This window comes from Mustelus asterias, chromosome 7 (genome assembly GCF_964213995.1).
Source record: "Mustelus asterias chromosome 7, sMusAst1.hap1.1, whole genome shotgun sequence".
Lineage (NCBI taxonomy): Eukaryota > Metazoa > Chordata > Chondrichthyes > Carcharhiniformes > Triakidae > Mustelus > Mustelus asterias.
The window spans coordinates 61403582-61421937 of NC_135807.1; the positions used below are offsets into that span (position 1 = coordinate 61403582).

Here is an 18356-nt window from a genome sequence, read left to right on the forward strand (position 1 = left end):
GTTCCCAATGCAGGGGAATTACCTAGAGGAAGTTTGCACTTCTGGAAATTGCCATGCAAACCATTATCTGTGAAGTTCTGAGAGGGTTTCTCCAGCACATCTTTGGGGTACCGTCCCAATCTGATGTTGGGGGAGCTCGGAAGATATGGCCCATTATGTTTTTAAAATGTAAGATCTCACAATTTGAAACAGACCCATTGAAGCAGGGATCTATTAAAATAAAATTAGCTAGAAATAAGTCACACTGAAGTATAGGGAGGGAGGAGTGTGAGATCAAACTGAGTAGTTCATGAGGGCATAAAACAGCAGCACAGATCTGGTGGACAGAATGAGCCAAAATTGTGTAACATTAGGCAATTCCATAAGATAAGCTACTGGGTTGGAATGTAGATAACGACAAGGATCAACAAATACTTGCATACACTACTGCAAACACAATAAACATCTTCAAACTATGCATATAGATAAAGAAAAATTAAAGAGCTTGTATGCAGTTATTTTCTGCTTTTGGGATCGCAGATCCTTACTTCAGTAAAGTCTTGGAAAGTTTGTTGCCCTCTATGTTACCCGAAGAATGGAAAGCCTGGATTATCTTTGATTCATCTGTGTAGACATCATTTTTTGGCAGGCGTGCGTACATGACTTCAAACAGCTTGTAACAGCCAATTTTCTTTGTCAACTGGTTTTCAAAGGTGGATTCGTTTGTCTGCAATGAACAATCATTTTATCAAAAATTGGTCATGATAAATTCTCCTTCAGTGTATCCCAACAAGTGCCGGACTATGGCAACGAGGGGATTTTCACAGTAACTTCACTGCAGTGTGAATGAACGCCTACTTGTGACTAATAAATAAACTTAAATAAATAACTAAACTTATTAATTGTAAAACCACAATTCTATTTTCCTGATGTTTTCTTTAAAATAGTACAAGGCACTTCGTACCTGTTTCAAATTAAGAGAAAGTCAGGAGCACAGTGGGATTAGGACTAGTGGCTGACTGCGATGGAGAAAAAATTGAAAGCAGATAGAAAGAGACAGCACAGATTAATCAGGAATTAGATCAGAACAACAGATAGATGATTGGCTGATGGGAATTACCTTTTTTTGCTCTCAAATCAAAGGCAGATGTTTAAACTATTTGGTGAAAAAATTAGATAAACTGAATATCAAACTAAAAACATCAAGTGAATAAAAACATTTATTAATTAAATATATAAAACAAGGTTAGATGGGTGGCAGGCTCAGTACTGCGTTATAACTGCAGCATGTGGAAATTGGTGGAGACCAATTAAATCCTGAACAACCAAAATTGCAGTCAGCAACTCGAGGAACTTTGGCTCAGAGCTACAAACATTGCTGGGACATCAAGGAGGAGGACAAGTTACCTAGATACTTTGATCCAGGCAGCAGTCACATCTCTGAGCTTAGGTAATAGTTTAGATTTGTCAGTGGTTAAGGAATATGAGTCAGGCAGTACAGGGCCATGAGATGATGCGATGAATCACTCAACCATTGACCGATAGGGATTTGCTACCAGTGTGGATGAGAATAAAGACTCCAGGAGAGGATGGACAATTTTATCTCAGCACTGTGATACAGAAAGCTATCCAAGGTGAGGGAGCAAAAAAGGAATGTGATAACAATAGGGAATAGTATTGCAAAAGGGGATCAATATTGTTCTCTGCAGCCACAATCGAAGTCCTGAAAGCTGCACTGCGTGCCCCATGCCAGGGTCCTTGAAGCTGGAAAAGAGCTTGGAAGCATGACAGAGAGGATCCAGTTGCTGTGGTCCTCATGTGAACCAATGAATTAAGCAGAACCAGGAATGAGTTCTGAGAGCTTAGGAAGGAATGTTGAGTGAATTTGAGGAGTAGGATAAAATAAATAAGCAGAACAGCAAAGTTAATAATTTCTATATTACTACTTGAGCGACATGCAAATTGACATAAGGTCCAACACTTCAGAGAACTGAATGGATGGTTCAGAGCAGTACTTGAGCCAAACTGAAAATGAATGGTTTGGAAAATCAGGATGTGGAGATGCCGGCGTTGGACTGAGGTAAGCACAGTAAGAAGTCTCACAACACCAGGTTAAAGTCCAACAGATTTATTTGATAGCACAAACCACAAGCTTTCAGAGCGCTGCTCCTTCATCAGGTGAGTGGGAGTTCTGTTCACAAACAGGGCATATGAAGACACAAACTCAATTTACAAAATAATGATTGGAATGAGAGTCTTTACAGGTAATCAAGTCTTAAAGGTACAGACAATGTGATTGGAGAGAGGGTTAAGCACAGGTTAAAGAGATGTGTATTGTCTCCAGCCAGAACAGTTAGTGAGATTTTGCAAGCCCAGGCAAGTCGTGGGGGTTACAGATAGTGTGACATGAACCCAAGATCCCGGTTGAGGCTGTCCTCATGTGTGCGGAACTTGGCTATCAGTTTCTACTCAGCGATTCTGCGCAGTCGTGTGTCGTGAAGGCCGCCTTGGAGAATCAGTGCAGGTGGAGATAAGAAATAACATCGAGCAGAAAAAACTGGAGGCAAAACTGCACTCATTGACAGGTGACTAAAGGACATAGATAAAAGTTGATCTGCAAAATAACCAAAGTCAACATGGAAAAAATATTTTGTTGCAGCAAGTGGTCACAATCCAGACTGCATAGCCTGAAAAGGTGATGGAAGTAGATTCAACCCCGGCTTTCAAAAGGGAATTGGATAAGCACCTGAAGGGGAAAGATCTCCAGGACCATGGGGAAGGGGAGGGGAATTGGTTAAATTGCATTTGCAGAGAGCTAGCATGGGCTCACCGGGCTGAATAGCCTCATTCAGAGCTGTAGCCATTCTATGAAGGACATTAGGCGCTGCACAAAAGGCTGTTTGTTACATAAGTTAACGGTTTCATGGGGCTAGGGTAAATGTTAGCATTGATAAAGGATTGGTTAAAGGACAGAAAATAGAATAAAATAAATAGATAATTTTCAAGTTGGTAAGTTGTGACTATTAAGGTGCCGCAAGTATCAGTGGTTGGGCCTCAGCCATTTTATTATCGGCTACCCCTCGATTCAAGGAATCAGGGTTGTATGCTTCTGCCCTAAGTTTTCATTTGACTTAACAAGCCGATTCTTGAATCTCATAACTTTAAACATATGGGACAACATGTCCCACAAGGTTGTGGAAACCAAAATATAGAACTTGCTGCCTTTTCTTTCCTTCTTTCCGTTTAGTTCACGACGGTGGCAGTGGATATAGGGGTTCCCCATATCCATGAGGAGGGCCTCCTGGTGTCCATTGGAGGACGGGGGTAGGGGAGGTCTGTGTTTTCAGTTTTAGCACTGGAGATCAGGGAGCCCTTTAAAAATGTAAATCTGGAAAGCTGGCGATACTGGCCACCAGCATGACGGTGTGGGACACGCATTCATCATTTATTTTTCCCAAAGTGCTGGAAAATATGGTTATAAAAGCCAGCTGTGTAGCCAATGTGCTGCATTCTGCTTTTCTCGCCTGAGCCAGCACTTAGAAAAAAAACATCGAAAATTCCACCCTTGGACTTCTGTTGCCTTGCAGAGGTATTTGTTGCCCAATACATGTTGGTATAGTTTGTAGAAGGCTGAGCTGGCAGAGCTGACCCCTTGCTAGATCTTGTCAATGGTGGCGTTTTGCGATGTGGCTGCCAAGGTATGAGAAATGATCAACATATTCCAGAGTCTCTCCTCCAACTTATATGGGAGATGGAATATTTGGTCAACCAGCTGTGGGTTGCTATATGGGTTTTGTTCTGGCAACATTCAAAGGTCATTTCATGCCAAAATCCTTGCATGCAGAATTGAGGGGATCAAGAGTGGTTTGCAAATCCAGTGCAGAAACAGTAACAACATTGTGGTCATCTGCAAACTGTAGGTCATATAAGTCTATAGTGTCATTTTAGTTTAGGCATTGAGGTAACAAAGGTTAAGGGGTTTTCCATGTAGACGATATTAAATACAAACACCAGAGGGCAGTTCATTCTGAGGTGAATTGCCTCTGTCAAGTAGATTGTAAATAGTATGGGGGTTATCTCAATGGATCACCACCTCCACCTGGTAGAAGGGCTTGTGCACTCTGACGATCCCATGACAATTCTGTCAGGTACCCTTGCTTCTGGTATGGCTACCCATGGTGGCAAAGTTAAGGAGAGGGGCCGTCACCTTGTGGTCCAATTAGTCCTTCGTGGCAGAACAGGCAAAGAAAAACTATGCATCTCTGCAAAAAGCTGCACATGGCAAGGTGGTCCCGGTCATCATGGTTTGAGGCATCACCAAAATCTGACCCATCAATATTGTGTGGACAATGATAGCGCCAAGATCCCCATGTTAAGCGCTGGCTAACTCCAGGGTCTTGCTGTGGTGATGGCGAATTGGTAACAGGGACAGATCTATGAACCTGGGGGTCCCTGGTCAAGAATCTGCACACAGGCGACAGGTGAAAGATGATCACTGGACACCTGTGCTTGGTTCACTAATGTCCTTTAGGGAAGGAAATCTGCTGTCCTTACCCGGTCTGGCCTACATGTGACTCCAGAGCTACAGCAATGTGTTTGACTCTTACCTGCCCTTGGGCAACTAGGGATGGGCAATAAATGCTGGCCAGCCAGCGATGCCCATGTTCCACGAATGAATAAAGAAAAAGATAGAGGTGTCTTTTGTCAACCGCAACTGTGATTGAGCAGTCCTTTTCAGGATACCCCCTGCTCACCACAAATGACCAGAAAAGGGTTCCCTAAAAACAGGTCGTCCCTATAGGATCATCATCTTTGTAATCAAAGAAAACAAACTTTATGTGTTGCAACTTGGAATGTTACAACACTGATGGATAATCTCAAGAGTGACCACCTGGCAAGGACTACAACTGTATTACACAAACTATCAAGACTGCAAAATTAACATTGCTGCCTCAGCCAGACTCTCCTTCCTGGGGAGAGGAACAAGTAGGGGGATGCTTCTACTGGAAAGGAAAGGCTGACAATGACTCTGGAGTTCACAGAATTGATGCTACCATCCAGAATAAGATTTTGGATGCATTACCAGATGTCGAATCCTCAATTGTATTAATATAAGATTCACGACTCTTCACCTACAGCTAAGTCATAGCCAGTACAAAGTGAGTGCATTCAAGGCTGAGATCAATAAGAAAGCCTATAAATTTGGGGATCGGGTTGGAAGGTGGATTTGAGGTCAATATTATTGAATGATGAATCAGGCTGGAGGGGCTCTATGGGATGGTTACACCAATTTTTATTTCTAATCTTTTGTTAGATTAACTATAAAATAAGCAAATTACTATTCCAAAGGCAGAAATGATTACAGTATTCAGAAAAAAAAATAAACTACACTTGCACATACTGCAATCAAAAGGTGTAATTACAAATGTAACCTATTCACTGATTACCTTTATGAATCTAGACTGTACAATCTCCATGGCATCTTTAACAATTTTGCAGAAAAACTCTCTTAAAGCATCTGGACTGCAGTGGGCAATAAGAGTGAGAAGAGAACGGTCCAATACAAACTGTCTAGTAGTATTAGGAAGCATCTCTTCATTCCTGAACATCTCATATGCAGCTTCCAGCAGGGCCACTTGCTTTTCGCAGGTACCCCTAATATAGTTGAACAAAAGATCTAAAATTACAGTGCAAACCAAAAATGAACACATTCTTTATTAAACCATGCAACAATAAAATAAACATACAGCATCCAAATTGCTCAGTAAAATGCCACACCACAATGCAATCTCAAAATTGCAGAAAAATTGACAACCAGTTGGATGAATATTTTGAATAGCCATGAGCTCAAAATCATTTCTCTACAATCAGTGATTCAGAGTGGTGGCCAGGAACAAAACTGGTGTGAAAGCTTGAAGTGGAAACCACCTTAGATTGTGAAAATGCCCGAAGAGGTTTTTGTCATAGTTACATTGCAAACATTGATAGATGCCTGGAAGGAAGATACCAGTCTGACCTCTTGGCCTCAGCACAAGATATGATGTGGCAAGGCAATGGTTCCAGTTGAAGCTCTGTGAGAATATAAAGTCCACACCTATGATATTATTACTGGTATCTCAGCTGGGTCACCAAAATTAAACATGGGCAGACCCCAGAGTGTCATCAGGAATTATTTTCAATCATTATGTCTCTGGGCCAGTTTTTGCTGAATTTGAACAGAGGCCCAGGTGGAGCCAAAGAGATGATTCTGGAAAAGGACTGCACATCTATGACCAATAGGCTGTGGCATACTTTGGCATCCTGCTTCTCAAATGTCATTTTACACCATCCATCAGCACCATCACCACCCCACCAGCCCCAATTACAGAATTTGCTGCATATTACGAAAGAAAAATTGGGACACATCTGATCTTTTAAAATATTATTTTACTTCACAAATTTTGGTTGCAGCCGTTAGATAAAGATCCATCAGTGTATACATGTAAAAAAAACACACAGGGTACTTCTATTATTCAGGTTCCAAATATCAATATTATTGGACAACCACTCATAAAAGTTGGTCATCACCCTCGTCTGTTCCTGTCAACCAATTCAAATCAGCACAGGCGCAGCCCTGAGAACTTATAGCCTATCTACCCTTTAGGCTATGGATGATGTATGACAAAAGAATATCTAGATTGGGAGATAACAATAGAGCAAACGGTGTTCAATAAATATCCCATGAAGAGCTCGTTTTCAATCAAATAAGTCTGTGAACAAAAAGCGTACTTATCGCACTAAAAATCAAGACAAAGCACAAATATCAATATATATATATAGTCACATGTAAATCTTCACACATCTCTCGGGTAACAAATTCAACATTAAGTTCAAGCATTAGAGCTGTAAGCATTATTATATCCTATATATACTATATACTAAGCTGTTAGCATATACATATCATATCCAATTGCACTATTAATCTTAAGTAGCAATAAGGCTAAAAACACAAGGATTTACACTTTGACAGCCCCCCATATTTTAGTTTCCTACATCATATGCAACATATACCTTTCTACTATATTTTGGAAACAGGTCTGAAATGCTTCTTCCATAACATGTTTGCTGTCACGACACAGAACCTCAGTCAGAATTTTTAACAAAAGTGGACTCCGAGATAGTTCCAAACCATCCAGTAACTGAAAAACACATTGAATCACAGTTGGAGTAAACAATAAACATATGAATCGGGAAATATAAATCAACCATCTTATTTTCTTCTAATTGCAAGTCTTTTTTTGATTCACTGGTGTTATCATAAGAAATTAGTGTTGGGCAGTTCCTAAACAAATAATAAAAACCCAATGAACAAATAAAAAGGAGGTAAGTTCACTTTTTCTCCAATTTTCCAAATTAGTTCAATTTCAGCAAAACATCATATATAAACAACACTACTTGGGAGACTGCATTGTACACTCACTCGGTGATACAGCAAAATCAGTACTAGTGCTTGGAGTAAAACAAAAAATGTTATTTGTGTAGCTAGCATTTTTAACATAGAAAAACATTCCTCGGTACACTCCAGACGCATAAATAAAACAAAACATTGGGCCAATGAAGGTGAGATCATGAAGGATAACCTTCACAATGGAGGATGGGAGGCTGGTCAGAACAGCACTACAGTAATTGAGTCTGGGAATGACCAAGCATGGATGAGAGTTTCAGTGTCAGATGGGCTGAGGTAGCGATGGAGATAGGTAATCCTATGAAGGTGAAATAAGCCAGTCATTGTGATGGAGAGAATACAAGGTCAGAAGTTCAGCTCAGTGTCAAACAGGACAACAAAGCTGCAACCAGTCTGGTTCAGTTTGAGACAATGGGGTAATATAATCAGTAGCACGGAGGAGTTTGGGAAGTTACAGTTCATGTCGAATAAGCAACTTGACAGCACAAAGCTGGTGGAGGGATTGAGAGAAATGGTGGCGAGGTACAGCTTGGAGTCATCAGCATATACATATAACCAGACCTTCTAGCTGTGAATGATGCCTCCCAGGGCAGAACGTAGAAGAAGAGGAGGATCCAGAGGGGGCTTCAGTGGCGACAGTGTGAGGATGAATTAAACACTATCAGAGATACTCGAGCTATGATTGGATAGACAAGGATAGAGGCAGGCAAGACAAGTCCTACGGAGCTGAAGAGCAGAGACCTTGGAGGAGGATGGTGCGTTTTGACTGTCAAAGGCTTCAAACACCATTTATGAATTCCTTCCAGCATTTTGGAAAAATCAGGAACTTGGCTCTCAAAAAGGAGAAGGGTACAGACCTTAGAGAAGGAAGGGAGGTTGGAAGTGGGACATCAGTAGGCATGGATTGAGGGTGATCCTGAGAGGGGGGTGACAACACTAGTTTTAGAAGGTTGGGAACAGTTCATAAGGAGAGAGAACTATTTCAATTTGTTGATTAAAGTAGGGACCAGGAAGAGAAATCAGGAAAATATGTTTAAACTATGATTTAACTCACTCTGGAGGAAGATAATGCTTTCAACCCATTATTTTCACATTGTACCAGCTCCCTGACTTAATGCCCAACCCATTGTCTTCCATCTCCCAGACTCCTTTGAAACTTGCACGGATTTAATCGGCAAATAATGATGATGATAGAATTCTTGTGGGGATGTCTGAAGGTGCAGATATTCTCCAAAGTATCACCAATGGTGGAAGGGAGAAAACATCCATTTTTTGCACAAAAATCTCAAGCAATATAAAAGAGATTAAAATTGTTCCATATAGCATGTTAACTAAAATATTCATAGCATATTTCAGCTGAAGTTATACCTGTAACAGACATTTGAAGAGGAACACTGCGATAAATGCATAAACACTTGGAAGAAAATTGATTCTCACATTTTTCATTTTCTCAAAACAACTGAAATTTACCTTTCCAATCCTGAACACGTAGTGAAGAGTGCTAATTTAGTTCTTCTAAAAGTATTAAACTTACTACCCCACCCTTGAGCCCAAAACAAAAATAGCATGATGCTAACAAATTGTACTTACTTTTTTGACACAGTCAATGTAGTTATTATACCTCAATGTGCCCTTAGGAAATTCATTTGATTTCATAGGGAAATGGGCAGCCACAAATTGGTTGAGGGCATTTCTAAGCACGGTAAGATTTTCCTCTGGAAGATGTGTAAAAAATGGTAGTATAATCACTGCCTTGGTCTGCAAAAATAAAAGCAAGTCTCAGAATATTTTAGCATTAATTTCATTCATTCAATGGATAAACTTTTCAAATCTGGCAAGAGCAATAATGGGTAAAGATTTTAAAGGGATTCCAATTAATCACACTCCTCTGCTCTTTCCCCAAACTCCTGCAATTCTTTTCCTTTTCAAGTATTTATCCAATCCTTCCAAACATTATTGATGAATCCACTCCCACCATTCTTGCAAGCATGCATTCTTGATCATAATAAATTGTGAAAATGTTGTTGATCCTCAGCTCCCCTCCAGCTCTTCTGTCAATTACTTATCAAGAGGCATCAGCGTTCCTGTCAAAGAGAACAGTTTTTCCTTGACATCGAGGGCGGAATTTTCCGACAGTTCATGCTGGCGAGATTTTCTGGTCCTGCTGCAGTGAGTGGAGATTTGGCTGAGCACCAAATTCTTTGGTGAGAATTCTGGCCCTACTCTGTCAAAGTCCTTCATTGTTTTTCTCATCATATTTCCCTTATAATTGCTTTAAAAATCTCTTAGTCAGTTAGTTTTAGCTCTCAAAATTGCCCAAATTTAGGCTGAGCCACCACACTATACTCCAACAACCGACTTATGCATCTGGGTTTCTCCATTTCATATATAATTTTGAACTTCCTACTATCACAATTGTTTTAAAGTCTCGTTTTTTACAGTCTTGCTGCTGGAGGATGTTAACAAGCACAGAACTTCCATCTCTCCATGGGAGAAGAGAATCAAGGAGAAAGGAAATGAGAGGGGAACTGTGACAGAATCATTGTTGTTAGCACAATTAGCTAGCAGAAAAGCAATACACTCAGGTGCAGGTCAGTTAACAGGAACATGCACTTAAGCATCTTTTTACTGCTGGTGGTAAGTGACACTTGGCGATCCGAACTGCAAAGGAAGAAAGAAAGAGGGATTTCACACCCTCAAAATAGTTCAGACATCCAGAACCTTTGCTATATTACATCATTTACTTAGCTTTTCCTCAAAAAGGCTTAAAGAAATACCTTCAAATTTAAAGCCAATGTTGAGTCTGTCAATATTGTGGTATAAGTTTGGAATACCATTGAAAATGCCTCATGACTATTGCCAAAAGAGACTGAGGAATCAATCTGAAAGAAAAAACATACACTCAAATTAGCAAAACCATACACATACATAAATCTAACCCATAATCAGATTGGAAAATTCTTTTTCCAAGAAATCCTTTGATCTGGTCACAGTAACACATTAACAGATACACATTAATGTCATATTTGAAAACTATTTAATATACTTGTATGGGTGAGGATCATCAGTAAAACAATTTCATTGGAAAATCCCATTCTCAATCTATTCAGAATTATGATCCCTAACAACCTGCTTTTTCAGCTAAGAGGGCACTTCATAAATGTGTGTTTTGCAGAGGGGTATTTTTAGAATGGGGTTCCAAGGCTGAGAGATAGTTATCTGGAGAAATTGGTGTTCTTCTCTTCAGGGCAAAGAAAGCTAAGAGAAGATAGAGTGAATACAAATAAACTAAAAGGCTGAATAGTCAATAGCCAGAGAGGATAGCTTTAGAATTGACCAAAAGAACCAGAGGCAACATGAAGACAAACTTTTTTTAGTGCAGTAGGTGGATGATTTGGAATGCACCGCTCAATAGGATGCAGATTAAATAGTAATCTTCAAAAGCAAATTTACCAAATATTTGCAAGGAGAAAAATTGTAGACATATGGGGAAAGAGCAGAGGAGTGGGACCAACTGAATTGCTCTCCAAAAGAGTCAGTACAGATTCCTTGGATGAAATGGCATCTTTCTGTGCTCTTCTAGTCTAATTATCGCATTTCAGAGATGCAATCAATCAAAAATGAACAACTGGACTAAGGTGAAGTAAGAGCTATCACAAAAGCTGGTCAAAAACTTGGAAAAAAGGTGGATTTTAAAGTTGAAGGAAGAGGTGGAAAGGTTTAAGGAAGGAGTCATGTGACCCAGGCAGCCGAAAGCAAGAGCTGCTACCCTGCCAATTCTTCAGAACAGCTGTACAATATAAGCTGCTTATTTATTAAACTATGTGAAATACAATTATGCCCAATATTAATACATTTAATTTAGAACAAACAAAAACTTGCATCATACTTTCCCTTAATTTTTCTTATAATAACAAGGAACATTCTCTTCGCTCTCAACATGCGCTCCAAAAAGCGACATGGTTTTGAAGGTGTACATCCTGCCATGGGCTCAAATTCCATATGCTGATTGCATTCCTTCACATTTATTAGAGACTGTTGCCAAACATAATATACCTGCAGCACTTTGGAAAGCAGAGTTAAGACAGCCATCTTGCTCTCAGGAATAGAATCCTTTGTCCACCATGAGTCAAGTTTTGCCCAATTTTTAAGTACAGCATTTACCAGGAGAATACCCTGCTTCTTCCGTACAGTATGGTCTTTGAAACTCTGATCAAGCATTCCATTTAGCACAGTGCTCACCTAAACAAAAGGAGAAAGAAATGAGCATCATAAATGTTCAAAGCCAGAGTGTGAACTGGTTAAATATCTTATGGTATCCACATAATCTCTATAAATTTAACTTTGCACACGCCTCGCCATATATTGATTTCGTTTTTGTTGACACTGTAGTAAGTTACCATAAAATTAATACATGCGTATAAGTTTCCTAGCTGGTTTGGGCTTTACAAAGCTTTTACATTTGAGAGTTACAACACTGGTCCTCAACATATATGAGGCAACATTAACAACTATTGTAGCTAGCCTGCCTGGGCTATGCAAAGGAAGTCTTTTCTTAAAAACAATACCATAAAGATTTTAAAGAAAAAAAAATAAGAGTATGAACCATTTAAATTTCATTTGTGGAAACAGGAGTCATCATGGTTTAGAATAAATCAATACTAATCAGAGTAAACCTTATCCTATATTACAACAGTGATTATACTTGAAAATATTTAATCAGTACTATGTGTTGCAGTATTATTTACTTAATACATTGTGCATCACATCCCGACTATTACAAAACAGCATGCTCTGACCAACAATGAGAAACACTGCAGGATATCTTCTGTATATTGAAAAAGGGATGCCTTAATTGCCTCTCTACTGACAATTAACAATTTATCCAAAATAATATCTATATAATTGTAATTTGAATAGTGCTTACCATTTTAGGGTTTTCGCTTGCTGATCCCATTAATTGGGTCACTGTAGAGTTAAGATTTCTAAGCAATTCACCATTAATCGTTTCCGGAAACAAATTGTAGAAGTATTCACCATGGGAAAAACTGATGAAATGTCTCTGGGATGCCCCTGACAGTGGCACAGATAGCTCAATTGTGTTCAATAGCAAGGAGACCAGTTCCTCACACTATAGTGATCAAGAGACAGAGTATATTCAGGTGGTTTCAACTTCATTTCCCAGCATTATTGAAAAGTTGTCAGAAATCATATTCAAATCTAAACTGATCTTACATAACAACAACTTGCATTTACAGAATGCCTTTAACATAGAAAAGCATCCCAAAATGCTTCACAGGAGCATTAAAATTTGACACTCCACCACATAAGGAGATATTAAGGCTTGATTTTAAGGAGTGTCTTAAAGTAGGAAAGAGAGGTGGAGGGATTTAGGAATCCAGAATCAACATTGTTTAATAAGTGTTGTCCAATTGCAGAATCACATCTAATGTTGGACACTATATTCTGAGTTTTGCAAGCACGAGTTGGTTGCATATAACCAGCACACTGGCTGTTGCAAATAGCCAAAGGGAAATGAACGTTCAAACAAAAAGAATGTGTTGATGCAATGCAATGGCTCCATTCACCACCTGGAAAGTGGAGGAAAACCCCATTTCATTCAGTTATGGAGCACTGACTCAATTTTACATGTAGCAGGCAACTAAGTGTCTGTGTTCAGGGTTCCCATTCCTTTCAGGGACAAGTTCCTGTTCCCGAGAGCTGTCAGCCAACTGGATGGCTGGCGGCTCGTCAGTCCCAGTATCATCACAGAGTATTGGCTACAGATGGGAATAGATAAAATAATTAGATTGTCAAAATAATCAAGGCAGCAAGTGCTGAATTGTGATATCAATATAAATAAAACAAGTAATCATAACTCATGGTATTGTTGTAGACATCATTAAAATAAAAAAAGCATAAAAAAACAAAAGGATTGTACAATTTTGATCATTTCAGCATACAAATGATTAAAATGCATCCTAAAATACAGACCTCCTTAATTTACAGAAAGGGAATAAAAGGTCCACTGCAATCTGCATTTTCTATTAAAATCCATAAATCATACATATTCAGGTTGGGTTCATTAAATTCTCAATCATTTACATACTATTTATGAGTTTTGAATAGGATGGGATTGGGCTAATAGTATGTTTGTTTTATATTTTGTTTGCGGAATGGTGTCTTTTCTCCTTAGTTCCACCATACATGTACTTTCATGCGCCTGTGGCAAGAGATAGTGGCGATGGGAGTCAAAAGCATTTTCCAGCAAAGTTCAAACAGAGCTATTTCCACCTTTCGAGCAGGAAAGTGAATCAGGTGGCAGCAGTAGCATAGATGGAAAAGGCACAAGCACCAAGCTTAGTAAGCTCAGGCTCGCCAGGGTGATTTAGCAAGGGTTCGGCAAGGAGAGCAAGGTTCCATCTTGAGAGCTAACAGGAGATGCTATCAAGGAGGCTGCTTTGATGTTGTCTGAGGGGATGGCCTCCATGGGTCAAGGGGACAGACACCCAAGCTCGCAAGGAAGGCACCAGTGTATACCTGGTCGTTTACACCCAAATGACGAACTGTCTAACCGCTGGTGGTAAAATATATTATTCATCACAACACATTCACTGACCTGCCCACCAAGGGAAAATGACAGTTCTAACAGTCCATCTGCCAACATCTTACTGCTGACATCTATTGATGGGAGTGACTTTCTCTCATCTCCAGGTGCAATTCCTTTGTAAACAGTGGATAAAAGCTTTGAATTCAGTGGCAGGTCAATACTCCCAGTCTGTATTAAAAAATAATGGTAGTATTTAAAACATTAATGATCAGACCAATATGTAAATGCTAAATTAACCAAATGATTCTCACAATCTGGATATACACATAAAATTTGGTCAATACGCTTGGATGAGGTTCTAAGTGAGAAACAACTTTCATCTATAACCACTGGGCTGCAAGGCTTTAGCCAAGTAAAATACTCATTTAGTGGCCTCAACCTCAAACTCTCAGGTTGTAAATTTAGCCGATTATCTAAATATTTTCAATGCCGGTGGTAGCCATGATGTGGAGATGCTGACGTTGGACTGGGGTGGGCACAGTCAGAAGTCTCACAACACCAGGTTAAAGTCCAACAGGTTTATTTGGTATCACAAGCTTTCAGAGCACTGACTCACCTGATGAAGGAGCAACACTCCGAAAGCTTGTGATACGAAATAAACCTGTTGGATTTTAACCTGGTGTTGTGAGACTTCTTGCTATTTTCAATGCATCATAGGTTAACTAGCACTTTTTTTGGGATAGGATTCTTTTCCCAAAAACAGCTCAACCAAACAAGATATTTATTAATCTCCTGGGGTTGAAGAGGAGAATCTACTTTTATTTTTAATTGCATGCATTCACCTGTCAGAATTTGTTTAGTTACTGAAAATTTGTTCCACTCTTTCCCAAGCATTCCCTCATTTGGAAGTATAAAATTGCATTTCCGTTGTTCTGAAACCATTCATCAGAGGTAGAAGTGCAAACTGCAGTGAGTCAATATTCAATGTCCTTTTCTGCTAATGTCACTCGTATATCCTGTAAATTGGTAGCTCCTCCAAAAGTGAATGGAGAGATGGGCAAGTGCACTCTTACTGCCATTCTCATTGAGTTATTTGGAGTGCTTTTGTTGTGGATGTGCTTTTTCTTGGTTTATGGTCTGCTGTGTAGCATAGTGTGAGGAATGGAAAGTAAATCAATGATTTTGAGAAAGGCTCCAGATTTGTTGAGTGCAAAAAGAGTCGATAATGTCTGGCAATAGCCTCAGCAGCAATGGATTCAGGATGTAACAATCATAATTGGCCAAAAGACCTTTTATCCCGAAAGATACATGTTTTACTCGTCTTTTTTCTGGTTTCAAAATGTTATTGTACCGCAGTTACATGCTTTTTGTTTGGAAGAACAAACTGGCAATAAAAAGACAATAGGACAAAACACCCTTGGAACTTACCCAGAGATACACTGCCTTTCCATAGGAACACAGGAATTAGGAGCAGAAGTAGGCAAATTCAGCCCTTCGAGCCTGCTCCGCCATTCAATCAGGCTATGGCTGATCTCTCCCTGGTCTCAAATCCACCTCTCCACCTGCTCCCCATATCCTTCTTTCCCCTTTTTAAAAAAAATTAGAAATACGTCTATCTCCCTCCTGAAACCATTCAACGATTCAGACTCCACCGTGCTATGGAGCAGCGAGTTCCACAAATTCACCACCTTTTGCAAGTAGTTCCTCCTCATCTCAGTTTTAAATCTACCGCATCTCAACCTATACCTGTGATCTCTTGTTCTAGATTTCCCAATAAGAGGAAACATTTGGTCTACATTTACTTTATCAATCCCCTTTAAAATTTTATATCGCTCGATCAGATCCCTTCTCATCATTCTAAACTCCAGCAAGTACAAGTCCAAACCATTTAATCTCTCCTCATACATAGAACATAGAACATTACAGCGCAGAACAGGCCCTTCGGCCCACGATGTTGCACCGACCAGTTAAAAAAAAACTGTGACCCTCCAACCTAAACCAATTTCTTTTCGTCCATGAACCTATCTACGGATCTCTTAAACGCCCCCAAACTAGGCGCATTTACTACTGATGCTGGCAGGGCATTCCAATCCCTCACCACCCTCTGGGTAAAGAACCTACCCCTGACATCGGTTCTATAACTACCCCCCCTCAATTTAAAGCCATGCCCCCTCGTGCTGGATTTCTCCATCAGAGGAAAAAGGCTATCACTATCCACCCTATCTAAACCTCTAATCATCTTATATGTTTCAATAAGATCCCCTCTTAGCCGCCGCCTTTCCAGCGAAAACAATCCCAAATCCCTCAGCCTCTCCTCATAGGATCTCCCCTCCATACCAGGCAACATCCTGGTAAACCTCCTCTGCACCCTCTCCAAAGCCTCCACATCCTTCCTGTAATGTGGGGACCAGAACTGCACACAGTACTCCAAGTGCGGCCGCACCAGAGTTGTGTACAGTTGCAACATAACGCTACGACTCCTAAATTCAATCCCCCTACCAATAAACGCCAAGACACCATATGCCTTCTTAACAACCTTATCTACTTGATTCCCAACTTTCAGGGATCTATGCACACATACACCTAGATCCCTCTGCTCCTCCACACTATTCAAAGTCCTCCCGTTAGCCCTATACTCAACACATCTGTTATTCCTACCAAAGTGAATTACCTCACACTTCTCCGCATTAAACTCCATCCGCCACCTCTCGGCCCAACTTTGCAACCTGTCTAAGTCTTCCTGCAAACTACGACACCCTTCCTCACTGTCTACCACACCACCGACTTTGGTGTCATCAGCAAATTTGCTAATCCACCCAACTATACCCTCATCCAGATCATTAATAAATATTACAAACAGCAGTGGCCCCAAAACAGATCCCTGAGGTACACCACTTGTAACCGCACTCCATGATGAATATTTACTATCAACCACCACCCTCTGTTTCCTATCCGCTAGCCAATTCCTGATCCAATTTCCTAGATCACCCCCAATCCCATACATCTGCATTTTCTGCAGAAGCCTACCATGGTGAACCTTATCAAACGCCTTACTAAAATCCATATATACCACGTCCACTGCCTTGCCCCCATCCACCTCCTTGGTCACTTTCTCAAAAAACTCAATAAGGTTAGTAAGGCACGACCTACCTGCCACAAAACCATGCTGACTATCACCTATCAATTCATTACTCTCCAAATAACTATAAATCCTATCCCTTATAATTTTTTCCAACATCTTGCCGACAACAGAAGTGAGACTCACCGGTCTATAATTCCCGGGGAAGTCTCTGTTCCCCTTCTTAAACAATGGGACAACATTCGCTAACCTCCAATCTTCTGGTACTATACCAGAGGCCAACGACGACCTGAAGATCAGAGCCAGAGGCTCTGCAATCACTTCTCTTGCCTCCCAGAGAATCCTTGGATAAATCCCATCCGGACCAGGGGATTTATCTATTTTCAGACCCTCCAGAATATCCTGCACATCCTCCTTATCAACTGTAATACTGTCTATTCTACTCCCTTGCAACCCAGTGTCCTCCTCAGCTATATTCATGTCCCCTTGCGTGAACACCGAAGAGAAATATTGGTTCAATGCTTCACCAATCTCCTCCGGTTCCACACATAACTTCCCTCTGCCATCTATAACTGGCCCTAAACTTGCCCTAACCAACCTTCTGTTCTTGACATACCTATAGAACGCCTTAGGATTCTCTTTAACCCTATCCGCCAAAGTCTTCTCATGTCCCCTTTTAGCCCTTCTAAGCTCGCTCTTCAACTCCCTCTTAGCCAATCCAAAGCTTTCTAGTGCACTACCCGAGTGCTCACGTCTCATCCGAACATAAGCCTCCTTTTTCTTTTTAACCAACAACGAAACTTTTTTGGTGCACCACGGTTCCCTAGCCCTACCAATTCCTCCTTGCCTGACAGGGACATACCTATCACAGACTCGCAGTAGCTGCTCCTTGAAAAAACTCCACATGTCGGACGTTCCCAGTCCCTGTAATCTCCTAGTCCAACCTATGTTTCCTAATTCTCTCCTAATAGCCTCATAATTACCCTTCCCCCAGCTAAAACCACTGGCCCGAGGTTCATGCCTATCCCTTTCCATCACTAAGGTGAACGTAACCGAATTGTGGTCACTATCACCAAAATGCACACCAACTTCCAAGTCTAGCACCTGGTCTGGCTCATTTCCCAGCACCAGATCCAATATAGCCTCACCTCTAGTTGGCCTGTCTACATACTGAGTCAAAAAACCTTCCTGCACGCTTTGAACAAAAACTGACCCCTCTAACGAGCTAGAGCTATAACAATTCCAGTCAATATTAGTCAAGTTAAAATCCCCCATAACAATTGCCCTATTACTTTCACTCCTAA

General features: G+C 40.4%; 1 protein-coding gene across 8 annotated transcripts in view; it reads right to left on the minus strand.

The window, feature by feature from the left end:
* The window catches only part of prkdc (protein kinase, DNA-activated, catalytic subunit), a 219777-nt gene that overhangs the window by 125415 nt on the left and 76006 nt on the right, over nt 1–18356 (minus strand). For all 8 annotated transcript variants that reach the window (XR_013498316.1, XM_078216124.1, XM_078216123.1 and 5 more), the window contains exons 35-42: nt 14043–14201; nt 12351–12554; nt 11480–11665; nt 10201–10305; nt 9014–9181; nt 7030–7157; nt 5427–5634; nt 528–706 (exon numbers count right to left, since the gene is read on the minus strand). Coding sequence is in view for 7 of the 8 variants with exons in the window: in XM_078216124.1 (XP_078072250.1) it covers nt 528–706; nt 5427–5634; nt 7030–7157; nt 9014–9181; nt 10201–10305; nt 11480–11665; nt 12351–12554; nt 14043–14201 (1337 nt within the window). In the remaining variant the exon portion in view is untranslated. The remainder of the gene's footprint in view (nt 1–527; nt 707–5426; nt 5635–7029; nt 7158–9013; nt 9182–10200; nt 10306–11479; nt 11666–12350; nt 12555–14042; nt 14202–18356) is intronic.